We start from the raw sequence: 19470 nt of genomic DNA on the forward strand, positions 1-19470 counted from the left end.
TGGGGGAGGATGTAACGGGGTACGTAGCCCTAAGTGTACCCTGGTTACATAAAGTGTGACACTTCACACTTCAGGTGTATGACACGTCGTACTCCGGGATATTTGGTACAAGGTACCAAGGTCGTTCAAAGCCAACCATTGGTTAAACGACATTGCATTTCTATAGGTAACTTATAGTTTGTATTAAACCCAAACTTAACCTACCTATAAATATACTCAGTTTACAATCTACCTTATTTAGGTCACTTCGCTCTCTTTAAATAAAGAGGGGATCTGTGAACTACCGCTCACTGAGAGTTTGTATACTCTCGGAAGATAACTTCCTCTAGCGCAAGGTGCTGTGTAAAACCTGATGATGCTTGTGACGGGGTCCGTGACAAGCATCATCAGTTTTTAAGGGCATCAGCGTGGCTCCCTGGTGTACTAACTACAGTGTTAAGGTCTACCGAAAAGAATGATTACCTGTTGATGTAGCTGTTTAAAATCTTGAAATCCATGAGATAGTAATGAATATGGGAAAAGATTGATCGGAGAATGGGATTAAAGAGAATTCTGCATCATCTTGGGGCTCAAAGATATAATTACAGCTAATACTGTAGCTGATCCTACTGCTGGCACACGTGGAGTACAGTCGGGCGGCTATACCCCGCGAGATCTTTAGAGCTAGAGCACCTTATGTTGAAGTGGGAAGATCCGGACCAGAGATCTGCGGACGATAGGCGCCGAGCACCTGGAAGGCAAGACATAGGTTAGTAGGGATAAGGAATCTATTATAATCTCACTCTCTCTTTTGCGTAGTTATCCACAAGTGCGCCGGAAGTGCAGCCCGTCCGAGGCTTCTACAGGTCTTGAGCCCAAATGACCAGAGCCACAGATGAGGTCACCGGCGATGGCGCGCCAGCGCCGACGCCGACAGTGCCCGTTGCCAGTCGCGAAAGGACCGGCATGGCCGACGACACAGAGGAGATGAGCACCGCCGTGGCCCACGAAAGGGGAAGCGGCAACAACACCGACGCTGATGCGCCGGCGACCGGGGGAACCGCCGCAGAGCTGATGACGCTCTTGCGGGGCGTAGCGGGCCAGCAGGAAGCGGCTTGAGGGGTCGCAGACCAAGCTAAACGCGTCACATGAAAAACTTGAGAATCAGTTGAACGATCAAGTTGCAAGGCGTGCGCGCCTGAATCGCCCTTCGACACCACCCATGAACTCCAGTCTGTTTGCGTCTGGACTCGGCCACGGGACAAGAATGCATATCGACTTGTTAGGTGAGTCGCCACAGACGCCGCTCACAGTGACGCCGCGTAGACCAGCTGCCGCGCCACAGTACTTCAAACAGCAGCAACATGGCTACGGCATGCCAATGTCTGAGTTGCAGCGCCTGTACGCCGCAGCACAAGGAGCGCGGCCGGCAGCACCAGCGCCAGCATCAGCGCCTCCACGAGATGGTCGGACACAGGCTGGAGGCGAGCATTTCCAGCAGCAGAACCAAGGAGTCCGCTACCCGGACGCGCGACAGAAGAAGCTAGCAATCCGTCCATTCGACGGCAAGGAGTTGTACGTGGGGCTCGGATCTGGATTTCTCGAGTGGGGTCGACGCTTCGAGAGACAAGTTGCGCTGGCCCAGTCAGCATGTGGATTCGCGTGGCCGGAAGATGTGAAGGTGGATCTGCTGGGGCATTACTTGGCGGGGACTGCAGAAAAGTACTGTAACAAGCAAGAAGATGCCTGGTGGACACAGCTGCCCACACTGCAATTCGTCATGGAGAGGATGCTCGAGACGTTCAAGACCAACATCACCCCCGCGCAAACAATGAAGTTGCTCACTGCGTCGAAGGAAGGCAAGAGATCGTGGCCCGAACAATATACGTACTTGGTCGCCGTATCAGATGCAAGGAGTGGCGGGGCAGACTACCTCGTGTTGAACAACACCGTGCAATACGCGTCCGCAGATTTGCGTACAGTGCTAGTGGCCAAAGTAGATGGGACAAGAGCGGACTACTTGCAGCAGGCTGAGGAGTTGGCACACTTCGCACAAGCCTTGGAATTAGAACCTGCCAAGCACAAGAATCTCGGCAGAGAAATCGTGGGGCCGTGGCCGAGCGCCGCGGCAAGGACACACGCACCTGCCATCAGTGCGGGAAAGTTGGACACCTGCGGGCAGCATGTCCTGAGCGGACGCGAGGGGGCGGCAGGAAGTCTGATCTCACGCTGTCAGTGGTAGAGACGTCGGACGAGTCCGACATGATGTGGATCTTGGACAGCGGGTCCAGTCGGCACTTCGTGAGCGATGCGTCATGGCTGGATGACGTCGAGAAGTACTTGGACGAGTGCGTTCAGCCAGACGGAAATCCACTCAAGATCAGCAAGAAAGGGACTCTCACACTGCTCGTCATGGCGAGCGGCACAGAGCAGATCGTGAAGCTAATGAACGTGCTTTACGCCGAGAACGTTGTGCACAACTTGATCTCCTACGATCAACTTGACAAGAAGGGGTATACGCTGGCATACAGAGACGGACGACGCGTCGTTGCTGGTGTAGACGGAGGGCGAGTAGCATTTGACGTGGATCTGCGGCATGGCGTGCTAGTCGTGCCTGCCGTCGTAGAGCGGAAAGGAGAAGCCTCATCGGGAGTAATTATGGCAGCACTTGATCAGACTGAGGCCGAGGCCTCAATGGTGTCGGATGACGTGCAGAAAGACACGTTGGTGGAGTTCCACAAGAGGCTCGGACACTTAAACTGCGACGCAGTTAAGAAACTTGAACGGGACCCGAGCTCGGGCATCGTCATCACGGACCATCGCCGCGTCAACTGCTTAGCCTGCGCGCAGGGGAAACAGACGAAGAACCGGCAGTCGCAGAAAGATACGGGGGACCACTCGCCGATCGATCGAGTTGGTGGAGTAATCTGCTCGGACGTGAAGGGTCCGATGACGCCGCGAGATCGTCTCAATGACCTCTACATGATAAACTTCGTCGATCATAAGAGCAATTACTGCAGAGTGCTCCTGGCGCGAACGAAATATGCTGCCGCCAAGTAGTTCGAACACTTCCGCACGCTCTTTGAGAAGCGTTTCGACTGCAGGATTCATGTACTGAGGACGGACTCGGGCGGAGAGTACCAAAACGTAGACTTATTCTGCAAAAAGACCGGCGTAGTGCGTCAGCGGAGCGAGGCCAGAAATCAAGCCAGCAACGGAAAGGCTGAGCGCATGCATCGGACCATAATGAACATGGCACGGTGCATGATCTTCGCCTGTGGACTGTCATTAAACTTTTGGGGGATGCTGTGCAGTACGCGGCCTACATTCTGAACAGGTCGCCGACTAACTCGAACCCGGGCAGAGCTTCGCCGTTGAAGGTACTAACGAAGCAGACACCGACACTTGGCGAGATCGTCGTTTTTGGCTCCCCGGGTACTGTGTATCGAGACCCGCGGAACAAGAATTTCTCGCAGCGTGCTCAGCAGGGCATGATCGTCGGCATTGGAGACGAAACGAAAGGATACAGAGCTTACCTACCAAAGAACCGCGTGGTCACAACACAACACGTGAAGAACATTTAGACGCTTAACAAGACCCAGAACGAGCAGGTGCAGCGACTGTACCTGCAGGATGATGACAGTGCTGTTGAGGAACAGTCCACGGGTGGAGCTGCGAGCGCCGCTGAGGTGGCCACCACTGAGAACGCGTCGGCCGGGGGCTGACGCGGGATAAAGGGAAAGAGGCGATCCAAGCAGAAGAAAACCTGGTAGCGAGAGCGTCACGAGATGCGTTCGGTCGCGCGTAAGGCTGCGGAGGAGACAGGCGAGTCCGTGCAGCAGGAGGAGCCAGAAACTAGAGTGGTAAACAATGTGATGGAGCTAGATCCGAGGAACTCCCGAGAGGCAATGCGCAGCCAGCGCTATGAGAAATGGATGAAAGCCATGAAAGAGGAGCTCGAAGCACTCGAGGAAAATGGAGTGTGGAAGGTCACGCGGGTACCTAGTGGGGCGCGTCCACTGCATACAAAATGGGTCTTCAAGACGAAAAGAGATGCTGCAGGACTCATCGAACGGTTGAAGGCGCGGCTCGTGGCCTGTGAGAATGAGCAAGAGTTCGGTGTGAACTATGGAATCACCTTCACCGCGATGATCGACATGGCGGTGTGAAGCTCATCCTGTGCTTGGCCAGGAAGTGGAGAGTCCCAGCAAGACATGGGGATGTACCAAACGCCTTCGCTAAGGCGGAGAAGGAGCCGGAACTGGACATCTACATTCGGCTGCCGCAGGGAATGGTCATATCGGAGGAAATTAAGAAGCAGCTGAGCGCCACGAGTGACGACGAGCTGGTCCTCGGGCTGAAGAAAGCGCTGTATAAACTTAAGCAGGCTGAGGGACTCTGGAGCAAACTTCTCCACCAGAAGCTGGTAGATTTGGGATTCGAACAGAGCTTGACGGACATGTGCGTCTACTATCGACGGAAGCAAGGGGTGCTGGTCGTCGTAGGCGCCTATGTGGACGACCTACTGGTCACTGGCACGGGTTAAGACGCGGTGAATGCGTTCTTTGGAGAGCTATCGGATCTGTCTGTGAAGGACCTGGGAGTGGTGAGCAAATTCTTAGGGATGCGCGTCACGTAAGGTGACGAGAACGGATACGATCTAGATCAGGAGGTTGCGATCACTGACATCCGGAATGAGTACGAGATGGAGGCGGCGCACCCGGTGCACACGCCCATTGGCTTGGAGTGGAATGACCTGCCGTTGGATGCGGCCGAGATCTTACCGTTGTCAGGAGACGGTAAGCGTGGTGACTGTGGCGAAGTTTCAGTCTTTGGTTCGGAAGTTTGATGTGGGTGGCGCGTTGCACGCGGCCCGACATTGCGTTCGCTGTGCACAAGACGTCACGCCGGACACACGGCCCGACGATGGCAGCCTGGAAGCTGGCAAAGCGCATAGTCAGGTACTTGTCGGGAACGAAGGACCTGCGTCTGCAGATGAAGGGAGACAGGAGTTCGGAGGAGCCGCTGGAAGTCGTCGCGTACAGTGACGCGGACTTCGTGACCGACAAGCAGGACAGAAAGTTCATGACCGGAGGACTCGTTACTGTGGATGGGATGCCTGCCAGCTGGACCTGCCAGAAGCAGGGCAGTGTATCGCTGTCCACGATGGAGGCGGAGTACCACCGCGGCCTCGGTGATGGCCGCCGAGTTAATGGGGGTTCGAAAACTTCTAGGCGAACTCGCCGTCGAGCATGTAGAGCCGATGCCACTGCGAGTGGACAATCAGGCAGCGTTGAAGCTGTAAGGGGGTGAGGGTGCAAGTGCGAAGGCAAAGCACATTGATGTGCGCATAAAGTTCGTAGACTCCTACACGAAGAAGGGCGTGCTGGGCCCCGAGTATCGTGAGAACGAGCACATTCCCGCCGACTTGATGACGAAGGCGTTGAGGGCGCCGAGGATGGCCGACTTGCGAGTCAACCTGGGGCTGCATTAGGCCTCGAGAGGCCAACGTGGCGATTCGTGGAAAATGAGAGCGCTGGTAAAGATGCTTGACGTTGCCGGCGAGGAGGAGTGTTTAAAGTGGGGAGATCCGGACCAGAGATCTGCGGACGATAGGCGCCGAGCAGCGCAATCACCTGGCAGGCAAGACATAGGTTAGTAGGGATAAGGAATATAATCTCATTCTCTCTTTTGCGTAGCTATCCACAAGTGCGCCGGAAGTGCAGCCCGTCCGAGGATCGGGCTTCTACACCTTATTGGAGATCGCGGGTGTTTGAGCTTCGGGAATGTTTTTGTGTCAGCTGTATTGTTTTGTACTTAGTATAGAACACGACTTCATATCGCCCCCGAACATTTCTTTTTTACGTTACCCTTTTTACTGGTAGTGCCTCGGTACGTACATCCAGTGTATTGTGTTTTAACGTTTCACATCATTTCATCCATTACAAAGTCGTGCTTCGCCCGAAGAAACTCTGAAACTAAACCCCCCAAGCCCGGATACCGGTATTAGAAATGATCAAGAAATCCTTATCGTGTCCCGTGGGACACGATAATGATGTGCGCCTAATACATGTGTGCCTGAGAGCGTGACAAAACATTCTAACATACCTGGCGTTCAAACTTGGAATGGTAAAAGTTTAAGGCCATTGTTTGGAATAACGCTGCATTGTGCTGACTGTGTATTATGCGTTTCTGTTAGACATCGACATTGGAAGCTAATTTTTTTTGGCAGTCAAATTTGATGATGTTGAATCGAAAGAAGAAGACGATGCTATTGGTGAGTCCACGCCGGACCAATTTGTGATGAATGGGCATACTGGAGAAGTGAGAAAATAAAAAGACGAGCACTGTTGGTATTATCGTGTATATACGCGCTACGAAACGTACATATAATGCTTATCGTGTATATTACAATGTTATTTTGCTAGAAATCTATACCCCGGGCTTGGGCGGAAGGGTGTGATGAGCCGGGTACCCTCGATCCCGAGGGTGAGAGCGAAGACGGGCTTGAAAATATAACCAGTGGCGAGCTCGAAGACCAGACTGATCTTGTTGGTCAAGACGAAGAAATTGTGATTCAGCCGGAGATGTCCGACGAGGATATTCCAGCCAAATTCGCAGCAACACTGGAAGATGGCAGAGTAGGGCGCAATTTCACGCGAGTGCTTCGGGTGATTTATGTCGAGAAATCGGCTCGTACACGTCTCACTCAGCCCACACTTAAACAGCAACGCTGATCCGTGTGCCACCACCGACCGAGCGTGAAAGTCGGACCCATTTTCAAAGTTTGCAAGAACATTCCCAAGCCGGATACGTACCCCTCCAATCATGGCTTTCTACGAGGACATGCTTCCGTCGCAGGCAACGGTCAATCGAATGAGAAGCTCATATACGGCTTTCTACTGCTCTACTTGTGTACTGGCGAGCTTCCGAAAAGGCAAGTCGCTCAGGGTCTTCTTGTGCAACAAGTACAAGCACATATACGACGGCAAGGCACGCATCTGCTTCGATATATGATATGAGTGCTGGAGGAACGGCACCCTGATGCCTTCAGTGGACGGCAAGCAAAGCATTCGAGCTGCAGAAGGGGCAGCATTGACAGTACTGAGCCCCTCACCCGGACCGGCAGGTCACGTCGCGTCCAGTGATGTCGTAATGCCAGCTGCTACCTCGCGCAATATTGTCTTGATCTAATTAAAGTCAATTTGCAGCTGGTTGCACTTCTATTTGAAAAATAGAAATGTCTTTGCACTGGTGTCCGTGTCCATAGCACTTGAGCGCTTTGTCTCCTCTACGCAACCAATACATGGTAAAGGCTAGTATCATGTACAAAAGCCAAAACTATCGTGTCTTTCTGTACTTCAATACATAATTATATTTCTGGCGTACAATGGGGTAGGTTTAGCTTAGCATACATGCTAGTAAACGTCTTTTGATTTATATTCGTGCAGGACACGACAATGTAGCTAGGGTTTCGCTTAACAAAGGGAGCCAAAAAGTGCCAAGGGGGGGGGTAGAAGCACGGTGCAATATCAAAAACCAATGAGATTCTTGTAGAGGTCGTAGTTATCCCAAATCTGTCCAAAATAATTAAATTACGAAGTTATAAGCTTCGTGAGTAATGCAGATGAAAGCATATATGGGGAGGACTAAAAGGAACATATCGGATTAAGAGGGAATTAAAAACTCTGAGTTCTCAAAAATTGATTGTTTTCCGATATAAAAAGAAAGTGATAACGCTATAACTACGATGTTAGATTCGTAAAAGTGCAGAAGCGATACCGCGATTATTTATCTAAGGTACACTTAGTCGGGGTGAAAAATAGTATGTTTTGACGACACTGTAAAGTAGCGATGGAGACACTCCTAACACAACAAAAAGCTGTGCGTAATGTACTGTCTCCTTAGCTACACATGAGCACGCGACACCGCGCTATAATGCCCCGGCGTCCTTTTCGAAGGCCCGTTGGCCTACAAAAAGCCAGACTAATTTTGATCTGGAGCTTATAGCCATTCAAAGTCGCGCTGCACGAAAGCACGAACAAGCCTTGGACAAACTATTTCGATCGAATTGAGAGTAGCGGGCGATGCAAATGAGGCTTGTAGTCGGTGTGAGCCGATGAATAAAAATTTGAAAGTGAGATTGATTAAGTTAGAGGTCCTAGTACCTCCTTACATGCATCTTCTAGTACTTCCTACTATGGGCAGTCCGCTGAATACAAAATATTGTATACTGCAACGGACACACTAGTATGCTACGGATAAATATGAATACGAATCGTAATTAGCACCGGACACACTTGTGTACCGTGCACACGTAACATGTCAGGATTGGTTTCTCCGAACTTAATTTGATGCCTCGAGCTTGATGCAGACGTTAGTGCGACCCGAAAATAGCGTAGCGCTTAGTCGATAAGCTCTTCGTAAGAAAATCAGCGAGCTGATTCTTGGCGTCCGCATACGCCAGTTCGACTTCATCACACGCTACATTCTCGCGCATAAAGTGATAGCGAATGTCGATGACCTTGGTGTGAGCTTGATATTCAGTGTTCTTTGCCAGTGCAATCGTGCCTTGGTTGTCCTCGTAAATCCCGGTTTCACAAATCGCTCTGAGCTAGTGTCCTTAGGTAGTAGTCGCACCCACACCACCTCCTTCATGCAGTCACTGAGAGCCATAGATACCTAAGTCGAACTCGGACCAGGACGGTCTTCTGAGAATTTGATTGCCACACTACATATCATGAGCATTATGCCGCTTAAGGAGCGTCTGTCGTCACGGTAACCGGCCAATCTGAATCGAAGTAAGCGACGAGTTCCGTTCTGTGATGTCCGTCGTACGTAATGCCGATGTACTCGATCTTTAATAGGAATCGTATCACCCTGATATCAGCATCCCAGTGACGCTGTACCGGATTTTCTAGGAAGCGGCTTAATTGAGCAGCAGCAATTGAGATTCTGGGTCGCGTACCGCATACTAGGGCCATGTGTTCCCCCACGAGCGAACAGTATGGCTTTGGATCCTATCTCAACCCTGTCGTCTACGCGTTGGAGTTGGTCAGCCTTGGCCATATGAGCCCTAGCTTTCAATGAAGCCAGACACTGCTTAGCGTCCTCCTGCCCGACCATCTTAAGGGTTGACTCTGTATACGCTTGTTGGTTGAAGCGTAGAGTTCGGCACTCCATGTCGTAGTCGAACCTGCTCCGAGAATGTCGCGAGACCGTCCTAGATCCTCGGCGGTCCCAGTTTTTATCGAAGCAATGATATCCTTGTCGTTTGCCGCGATCAGCATGGCATCGACGCAGAGGCATCGCTGTCACCTACGCCTCTCGTGTGTACAGATGGGTCGTCGTTGGCTGCCTTAAACCCCACGTTCTTGATGTGACTGTCGATTATCTCGTTGCACATACGTGACGCTTGCTGGAGTCCGTAGCAGACACACGACGTCATCTTAACATTCAGTCTCAGCCGAGGTGAGTAGCTGCTGCAATCCCTCATGTAGCTCCATGTACCACATCTAATCGAATTTACCATACATGAAGGCTGTGTCTACATCTCACCGCTCGATCTCGAATCCGTCAGCAACACACTTCACCAGTTTGGCGCGAATCGCGAATTTTGGTAAGCCACCGTCGCGTACGTCTATGTCGTGCTTCTGCGAGAGCCCCTTTGCTACAAAATGAGACTTGTGCGAATTACTTGCCTCTTCTCGTCCCGCTTCAACGCGAATATCCAGCGACATTCGATTGACCACTGGTGTTGCTGGGGGGCACCAGCTTCCAGGTCTTGCTTACAACGAGGGGTTCCTACTCATTTGGGATCACTTTCTTCCTCTTGTCTCCATCTGCACCTGTAGTTGCTCCGGCATAAGGGATATTTACTTTGGAATAAGCGCTAGGTACTTCGGTGGTAGCCCCCATTGCTTGCCCACTTTCGTAGGTTGTGAGCTGCTGGTCATGTAGCTGGCCGGACTTTCAAGGCTGCATGATGGAGCTCCAAAAGCTGTCCTCAAATGCATCTTCCAACACTCTTACTACGATCAAGAAACGGTATTCAAGAACTGAGCGGTGTGAGGTGGCGAAAGTTTCTCCACCCGAGTCGTTCAATATGGCATTTTAGCTGCTGACATTCTTGAGTCACAACACTACCACCTGTCCTCCGACCTGGCATAATGTCACCACTTGATTCTTACTGACCTCTGATTCTTAAAATCTGTCGTTTCGTCAATGTGAAGTGTGCGCGCCGGCACGATCAAGCTATTTACGATCAAGTCACCATCTTCAACTTCAACATACACAATTTGTGTCGAGACCCCAGCTTGCGATCCTTTCTGCGTTCGTACAGTAGCGATGGCTTCGATGTCTTTATCTTCTGGATGCATCATTACGTGCACTGTATCCATTCTGCTCCCAGAGTCCATATCAACGACACCGGCTCTCCTGATTCGAGTCTCCGGGTGTCAATACAAGTCGTCGTCTTTCGTCTTCCCCATACAGCAGCCTGCGCAGATGTCTTTATCCTTGACAACAGCCGCAACGCTAGGCACTCCTTCTGCCATGGCCAAAGCTGCTCAAAGCGCTTGTATGGGATGTGTAACACAGCCCGCAACTCCTTACGAGCTGTCGCAACATGATACATATCTACTTTCACTGTCTTCAGATCGTAGATATTTCCATAACCATCGCGTTTCACCATAGCGACAGCCACATATATCCTTGTTGAACGACGTGACGACATTCTTCTTGGCTGGTTTGGTCACCGAGATGATGCTTCCTTCAACTGCAGGGGTGTTCAGAACCCCCGACGCCGTGACAGACGCTACGTCCATCAGTGTCGACCCGACAATGCCCGTTTTCTCAGCGTGATCGTCGCGTCATCCGCTATTGCGATGCGGACTGGCGTCTTCAATCCTTCATGAAAATGAACTGTCTCGGACGCTAGTCGCGTGCGCACAGGCTTCCAATCAACCGTGGTGCGATCACGCCATCGGTCAAACTCTGGCCGTAGACATTCAGCGAGGTAGACAGCGAAATGAAACCAGAGTATTAGGGAAATAGTGGGCTACAGCGTAACATGGCAGGGCAAAAGTAGCGATTGCGATTAGGGTAACAAATACGTTTCACTATGACACTGGGCAGTTGAGATGCTATGTAACAGGGGTACATTGTGTCGAAAACAAGGGGAACGAAGTATCCAGATAGCTCATTGACTCTCAGTATATATTGTACGGAGCTACATTATTGCTTGTTGATCAGAGCATTGAAACTGGTAGTCATCTTGTTATAACAGTTGATATCTGATAATTTAAATACATCGCTAGGTCCAGTAGTAATAATCGTTTTGTGCCTACAAATTTTAGATGATGCAGTTCTGTCAGCGTCAAAATGTAGTAGCAACTTTTTTCTAGCTACTCGATCTAAAATTGCACATTTACAACTCCCACAAAATTTTGAATTTAAGAAAAGAAACATGTGGAGCTGTTTTGAAGCTCTTTTTCGTTCGGTGGCTAATATAGTTTTAGAAACGACAGCAAACTAAACTCAGGGTGATTTATAATAGCATAGAAACTTGGCATTGAAACGCCGTAGAAGGTGACATCCGTATTTCGTGTAGCCTCATGGACACGGCGTATGCTGCTGTGCGTGCCACTTTGCAGCTTTTTGCGAACGAATTGACCTGAGTGAGACTGCCCATACAGAACTTCTAGCTGGCCTCCCTGGATATACTTTCCTCGGCGCTAGTCACGAGCTTCTAGCTGCGAGCTTTACCAGCTTGGAACGTTCTGGGATAGCTTGAATTCTGATCTTTCAAATTTTAATCTTTTCATATGTGCACCGCGTTTCTTAAATTTTAGAGCTTCTTGGGGCGACTGGTTAGTACTGCTGTCCTAGCGCTACTAGTAGTAATCAGTAGAATAAATGTTTGGCCAATAGAAAACTTTGGTTGATTCAGATTGATAAAAAAAAGAGTGAGACCCGCAGTGCGGGTTTCATTCGTGCTTGTTCCAAACTTGGCGCTCTAATTTCTGCACAGGCCATCCTCTCAGCCAAATTTAGGGCCTCACTCCGCTGTAGCTTGACCACACTTTGCTCTAAAACGGGATAGTAAACGAAGGCAGCTCTCGCAGCTAACCGAGGCTTCAGGGACCGGTATTGCTTGATGACTTATCCGAAAAGACGTCGCACAGCCGATGTCAGAGTAGACTTCTGTTTCGTCTTAGTGGCCGCCTCAAAAACAGTAAAGTCATTGATCAACATCTTGACGCGCTCGTGCTCGCCCCGCCGCAGCAGATAATGCTGCATTCCTTGCTCAACAAGCATTCCGTGACCCAGTTGAACAACGGACGGTGGAGCTTCACGTACCTCTCGACCATCTCGTACGTACTCGACCATCTGTTATAATTCTGCAGGAGCGGAGACAGATGAGAGACGCGGCGTAAGATATATCTACACTTGATAATCCGAAGCTTCGACATCAGCGCGTGAACCTTCGTCATCAGCTCGTCCTCCTTCTTTAAAAAAACCTTCACGACCAGATTAAATATGTGGCTAGCACAGCCGATCAAGGGAATAGTGCCTTCCTTGCTACTAATATACTGGTACACCGAGACGTTATCTCCCGCCATGAACTTAACTAAGTCCCAGGGCTTGTTGTATCTGCAATGATGTCAAGCTGGCTCTGTGCACTTAGATCTTCTTCGGATTTAACAGGCGAGAACGACAAAAGTAAGAGCCGACGGGACGTGCACTCCAAGACGTCGAAAAGGTCACTTGAAGTCCGAATACTAGTAATACCGGCATTACCAACTGTGTCGTACACCGCAATGATTGCTACATAGTGGCGACTGCTACTAGTCCAGCGGTCCAGTACGAGTCCAAACGATTCAAGAAGCTCGTCCGCGACTCGGGCTTCGACAGCCTCGCAGACTAGCCTTACACACTTTGACAGAGTGTCGTCAGAGACTGTAGAGAAAGCGGAATTCAGTCTCGTGAGGCGGTGCTCAACAAACTCGAACGGGAGCCGTCCGGAGGTAGCCCACTCCAGCCAGCGGTAGAGATCTCGAGCTCGCTGGCAGACGAGGCGTAGGTTTAGGTGGGTTTGACAGCGTGCTGCTTCTTGGAGCTATTGCTCGTAGTCGGCATGGCTGCGCCGCAGGTGATTATGTGGGTTTGTGTAGCTATTCCCGTCATGTAGGTCTTGCCACATGTCGTGCAGGTATGCATGTTGTCTCGAACTGCAGGGAAAAGCATGGAGCAGATCTGACTACTCGTGAGAGCCATTGCGGACCGAGAAGTTGGCTGAGAGCTTGGAGGTGGCTAGTAGAGAGCTTGGAAGATAATTTGAGAATGACTGAAGTATATAGAGCTGATAGGGAGCATACACAACGAAAGGTGGATGGCTAAGGGTGGTGCTGCTGATTGTGGAGCCAATAGGCTATAAATTCATATATGAACTGGTGCAATTCAGCAATGAATTGAAGCTTAAAATTAATATTTAAATTTAAAAAGTTTTTAGGAGAATTATTTTATTAGGGACCCTAACGCGCAGGGCGGCCAGGCCACCAACGTTGATGGCCTTAACCCATCACTTTAACGCTAGAAATTGCTGTTTAGAAATGTCAGAGCTTTAATTGGTAGAAATGCGGGAGCTGTGTAAATTCGCAATCCGCTACATGGTGCATACAGCGAGGTGGTTTTGGCACCGCGCCAAATAAATCGGCCACCCACAATTCAAGTATAATGTATGGAGTTGATAGTAGCTAACACAATCACCCAAACGATATTTGTATAAACTGGAAATGATGGTAACGCATTAATGCAGCTGTGGAGGCGCAAAAACTACGCGGAGCAACACTGAGCGCTTCTTCCTACTTTCTATCCTCACTAAGCATTGTGTTCTACATGTTATTGGTAGTGTAGTCCGACCGGCAGGGTATAACATAGTTTACTCTGAAGGAGTCCATTGTCCAGGTATTCAGTTATCATTGGGTGATATTACGGTAGGAAACCTATGTAAGCTTGGGGGGGGGGTACAATAATAGTATTTCAATTTCATGTACAGTGCCACATGAGGTCTGGAACTTATTGAGTGTCAATAGAGGCAACAAACCTCGTGAGATGCTCACTTGCAGCCACACGAGGGCCAGTGTTAGCTACTATCGTTGCCATACATTAGACTTGAATTTTGTAAAGTCTTAGGTGACCGATTTATGTGGCGCTGTATGCTGACCATGTGATGGATTGCACAGCTCCCGCATTTCACCCAACCAAAGCGCTGGCATATCTAAACAGCAATTTCTATCGTTAGGCCAATAGCCCAATCTAGCTGGCGCTGAGTGTAGTTTAATTTAGTTGAGCACGGAACTAAATAATGGCATATGTCGAGCTAATTACAGCGCTGTCGAACGTGTTCTTTTGGGTGAAACTGTCGTGCAAGTGGCTATGCACATTAACATCGGCTACACTATGATCTCTAAGTGTAAACAACATGTCTTAACTCCGCAGCCGAAGCGCAATGGGACTGGCTCATTTACTGCCAGCACAACCAGAAAAAAATGGATTTCGATAGGATGTGTGCCACTAGAGTAGCCCAATTAAAAATAAACTCTTTTCTCAAGTCAAAGACGAAGTACATTTCTGACTTAATTTGCTTTTGTAATCTCCACGATATAGGGGACTGCCATTCTGCCACTGCTGATGATCAACAAGCAAGGTGGTGACAATCTTGGCAGAGGTTATCAAACTGGTTTGAACTGGCTGTACTCAGCCTGGTATCTTGAGACATACTGTCTCCACAGCAGGTATGCTGCGTCGGTTTCCGAGGTCTGGTCCGTGACTTTCAATATTTGCTTAATCTGCGCTGGAATACGGCCTTTTCCTAGCCACCTTTGGATCATTTCCTCTGATGTCCGCAGAACATTGCCCCTCTCTTCCTTGTCATCTTGATGCCACCGGAGAAGTCGACTTCTCTTGTCTGCACTTATTAAGAGGGGTGGTACAACAAAGGAAGCCTCAGCGAAAAGTGCGTCAGTATCTTCGCTAATAGCACCCAAGACAGTGTCGCCGGTCGAGACTAGGACAGCGGTAAGGACTAGTAGAAGCGAGCTTGAGCGCATGGCGGTCGTGGATAGAACAACTTGAGTAGAGTTGAGGAAATGGGAAAGTGATCTAAATTGACATGAAACTAGGTCGCCGATATTTGCTTTGACAAACCCCCAATCACTGGAACCACCCAGTCCGTGTTCATTTGCAGCGTCTGCTCTTCAAGATGGCAACTCACAACAGAACCACCTCTCCGTACACGTATGATGCGAATGGAATGGAATGTTTGTTTTAATTGAACTGCACACACCACCCTGTCACGACCCTTTGCGATAGATGTGATGTACCCTGTCCGTAATTTGGATTACGGGTCTTTGCATACTATCTATTCAAATCCCAGGATATATTACATCCATATTTTGCCAAATTTGTTTACGGTGCAGCGACATCTACTTAACAAATCGTAAGATAGGTTAATTAACATTTTGCGAACGCTATCAATTGAAGCTCATTTTCAGCAAAAGGAAGGGGAGTACATGTAACATTGACGCCGTCTTAGCCTTTTAAAGTCCAGATTTCAGCTCTGCCTGACTAGCACTTCAAACAGCTTGTACTGCTTAACTGGTTGGCCGATTCAAGAGCAATCCTTCTCACCAAACAGTTGCAGGAAGTTATTTGGTGACTTCAGAAGAGTGCTGCGTAACAATATACTTACACTCGCTCGATGTGCATGCATCAATACCTATTCCAACTTTTAAAACGTGCCGTTCGTAATTCTATCCACTCAAGATTCCGCCGCTCTCCAAAGAAAAATATATCTTTTAAAAGCTACTACTGGTAGTATATCATTGGATACAGTATATTTAACCTCAAACTACAAGTCGTACAAAGCCAGTAACCGTGGGCTGCTACGAGGCAACTAAATCGAACTTCTTATCGCTTGATCAGCTGATCCGAGGTCGACAAACCTTTAAGGACCTTCTTGAACTCATTAGGGCTCACACGATCTGTTGGAATCCAGATTTATATCTAGGACCAGAGTCAACGTGAAGTACAAGACGGATGGTCGAACTACGGGACCTGGCACAACTGAGTTGAGCACAAAGGTGCTGTGCAGTATAGTGAAGACAAATGATGCCAGGCCAATGCATGAGAAGCGACTGCATGGTCGCAGAAGAACGTTGAGCTGAGGAGTAGTGAAGCTAACGATCTAATCATACTTTCTTTTACCTTTCAGTGGACTGGTGAAAGTGCTCCTAGGGCATACGGATCAAGTGCATTATCCAAGAGGGCTCTGAGCCCAAAAGACTTTCGAATTTTGTTTACTAACGTGATCTAAGATGTCAGGACCATTAAAGTACACGAACGACGGTGTCCCAATGAACTGGGATGGGAAGGATTGGCAGCAGTACAAATGGGCGATGGAGATAGTCTTCAAGAAGAAGAAACTCACGGATATCGTGAATGGGAATCTCACGAAGATGATGCTCTTTACGTCGGAGGCTGAGGAAGAGTTTGATGATCATCAGTTGACCATCATGCAGCTCATCGGGATGTCACTGCCAGCAGAATCTTCCACCAGATTCGCGACAAATCCACCGGAACCGACATGTGGAATGCGCTCTGCGTAATCTATGAGAGCCGAAAGAACCGAACTACTATGGCTCATAGAGCTGAGAGCATTAGACACGAGCTTGATATGCTCAAGCTGTCCTCGGGCGGAGACGTCATCAAGCACCTGAGTACGATGTTCAACTTGCGGACGGAGTTGCTGTCTCTCAACTATCAATTCGACGACACCGCGATGGTGGAGTTAATGATGAACAGTCTACCGCATACGTATGAGTTTGAGAGTTTGAAGAGTGGTGTTAGATACAATTGTGCTGACACATACATCACCCCAGAGCGGACTCGAGAGCTTATTCGGGTTGCTGACTCTCGACAGAGCGTGTTTCAAGCTAAGAGCGGGAAACGCAGCCAGAAAAGCGGTAGTGTTGAGAAGCAGAAGGCCGATGGCAATGGACAAAATCGTGAAAAACCTGAGAAGTTTAAAGACACAAAGAAGAAGGTGAAAAAATGCTTTGTTTGCGACAGTACGGAACACCTTATTTCGGAGTGTCCGCAGAAGATGAAGAACCAAGACGGGGCCAGAGCTGCTGGAAGCGAGCAGAAGAAGAAGGCACGTGCAAATGTGACTCGTATGGGCCACAACGAGTCATTGGGCTCAGATACAGAAGAAGTACATGTATCAGAAGAAGTGAAGGACGCTTTGGACGCTCTACTGATCGACGCCAGACTGCCGGCGGAGAGCAGCGAAGAGAATGAAGCGGGTTCAAACATGGAGAAAGAGGCAAGAGGTAATGAAGCTGATGCTACTGTTAGCTGTTGGTACGATGGCCTCGACCATGATGAACATGAAGTAGACACAAGTAGTGGGTGGTGGTACTTCGATACGGCTGCTAACGTGCACGTGACGGGAAACCCGTGGTATTACGTGGCGTTTACACCGGATCTAAATCAATTTTAGCATGTACTTGGGGTTACGCCTGCGCTGGAATCTCGAGTGGCTGGAGTAGGAACTGTGCAGCTAATAACTGAAGTTGAAGGCGAGCGAAAGGCAGTGTATCTAAGTGACGTCTTCTACATTCCTGGTGCTACACATGGCCTATTGTCAGTCGGATTAGCAACGGAACAAGGTATTGACTTTGATTACCATGGACAATTGAGGTGCTTTCGCGTGCAAGATGTACACGACGATACTGTAATTGTTGCAACACCGGAGGATGGAACTTGGGGATTTCAAGTGAGCCATCCATCCAGAAATGGATTTATTAGTCCATAGGATCGGCCGTTGTGCAATTTCGCAGTTGCGGAAGGAGTGGCTTCTTTGAAACTTTGGCATGAGAGATTGGGGCATGTGTGTCCACAATACTTGAAGACGATGGTCGACAAGAACCTCGTTCGTGGCATGATGCTAAGGCAGAGAGAGCTAGGAGCGTGTGACGCCTGTCATATTGGCAAGCAGAAGCAGCGAAGACACTGGAAGAAGTTGGATCGCAACACAAACGCTCCGAACCAAATGGTATACGCTGACTTACTGATCCCTAGTAAAGCTAATGGTACTAGATTCGAGGCTGTTCTTGTGCTCATGGATGGGTACACTCGCTTTGTGAAAGTTCACATGTTGACTAGCACGTCAAGCGAGGTAGTGAACCAGCACATGAAAGAATATGTGCTCTGGGCTGAAAGCCAAGCTGGTCGTCAGCAGGATGGCCCTATTCGAGTGAAGTACAGAGTACACCAAGTCTTGACAGACAAAGGCGGTGACTTCGTTAACACAGTAATGGATAACTGGTACGGAGTGCACGGCATCGAGCATGTGAAGGTGGGTCCAAAGCGTTCACAGCTGAACCTTTGCGAGCGGACGCATCAATCTCTCGTGGAGATGACGAAGTCGATGATGCATGATGCTGGATTTCCTGTTAGTCTGTGGCCTGAAGCGCTGCGTAACGCAGTGTACATCAAGAGCAGAACCTACATTAAGGGAACTCAGAGCATTCTCTATGAGATGATGTTTGGGATCAAACCCGACCTCCATCACATCCGCAAGTTTGGTTAACTTGCTTATGTGCATGTACCAGTGACACCAGGTCGGAAGAAGCACCATGATAACGCGCGACTGGGTTTTGTGCTCGGTTATACCGAAGATACCGTGGGTTGTAAAGTCTACTTTCCTGATGATCGTACAGCTAAATTCGTATCCGATCTTCACATTAGTGAAGATGTGATGTACCGAGATCGTCATAGAGCAGATTTGGAGGACGACGACTTGGAGTCGTTGCACTTTACAAAGTGCAGTAACATGGAGTCGAGTACTGAAAACTCAACGCTCGAATCCACTATGGATCTGAGTGAAGTCTGTAGCTCGAACGCTGCTCCGACGATGTGCGAGGTCACGCTCGAAGCAACCAGAGACCTCGAGGAAGGCGCGGACGATACTGCGCAACGAGTTAAAGAGCGAGATGAGGTGATGACGGAGCTTAGGGAGGCGCAACAAGCGTCATTACCGTCAAGAGCATCTGCAAACTGGACAGGACTGGAAGGAATCGGAGACACAGTGACTGAACCTCCGTGTGTTCCGGATGTTGAAGGGGTGACGGCGGGTTTACCTAGTGCTCTGACTGCACTGCAGAGTGAACAATACCACAACCAGAGTGATGATCTTATACAGAGTGACGGTGTGAATTCTGAAGGATCAGCGTCGAAACTTATGACAGTGTATGGATACACGAAAACCTGACATGACAAGTGATAATGAGTCTGCTGTCAGTGTGTGTGGTTCATTGGACGTTACTGCTGATGGGATAGTCATCTGAAGTGAGCACTGGTGAGCTGCGTGCAGGGGGAAACCATGCTGGCACGCCTCACAATGCCCCCCAACAGAGAAAGAGA

General features: G+C 49.4%; 4 protein-coding genes across 4 annotated transcripts; 1 reads left to right on the forward strand and 3 right to left on the reverse strand.

Annotated features, from left to right (window-relative positions):
- Nucleotides 1-858: 858 nt before the first annotated feature.
- PITG_12043 (uncharacterized protein) lies at nt 859-1098 on the forward strand (the record flags this gene model as incomplete). Its single annotated transcript, XM_002901428.1, has 1 exon — nt 859-1098. The coding sequence occupies one exon, from the start codon at nt 859-861 to the stop codon at nt 1096-1098; it is 240 nt and encodes a 79-aa protein (XP_002901474.1).
- Nucleotides 1099-12141: 11043 nt separating this feature from the next.
- On the reverse strand, nt 12142-12369 carry PITG_12044 (uncharacterized protein; the record flags this gene model as incomplete). The annotated part of the gene is made up of 1 exon (XM_002901429.1): nt 12142-12369. The coding sequence occupies one exon, from the start codon at nt 12367-12369 to the stop codon at nt 12142-12144; it is 228 nt and encodes a 75-aa protein (XP_002901475.1).
- A 378-nt stretch (nt 12370-12747) lies between these two features.
- PITG_12045 (uncharacterized protein) lies at nt 12748-13309 on the reverse strand (the record flags this gene model as incomplete). Its single annotated transcript, XM_002901430.1, has 1 exon — nt 12748-13309. The coding sequence occupies one exon, from the start codon at nt 13255-13257 to the stop codon at nt 13066-13068; it is 192 nt and encodes a 63-aa protein (XP_002901476.1).
- Nucleotides 13310-14714: 1405 nt separating this feature from the next.
- Nucleotides 14715-15092, reverse strand: PITG_12046 (secreted RxLR effector peptide protein, putative; the record flags this gene model as incomplete). The annotated part of the gene is made up of 1 exon (XM_002901431.1): nt 14715-15092. The coding sequence occupies one exon, from the start codon at nt 15090-15092 to the stop codon at nt 14715-14717; it is 378 nt and encodes a 125-aa protein (XP_002901477.1).
- Between the last annotated feature and the right edge of the window lie 4378 nt (nt 15093-19470).

The sequence above is a fragment of the Phytophthora infestans genome, genomic scaffold (assembly GCF_000142945.1).
Source record: "Phytophthora infestans T30-4 supercont1.21 genomic scaffold, whole genome shotgun sequence".
Taxonomy (NCBI): Eukaryota; Oomycota; class Peronosporomycetes; order Peronosporales; family Peronosporaceae; genus Phytophthora; species Phytophthora infestans.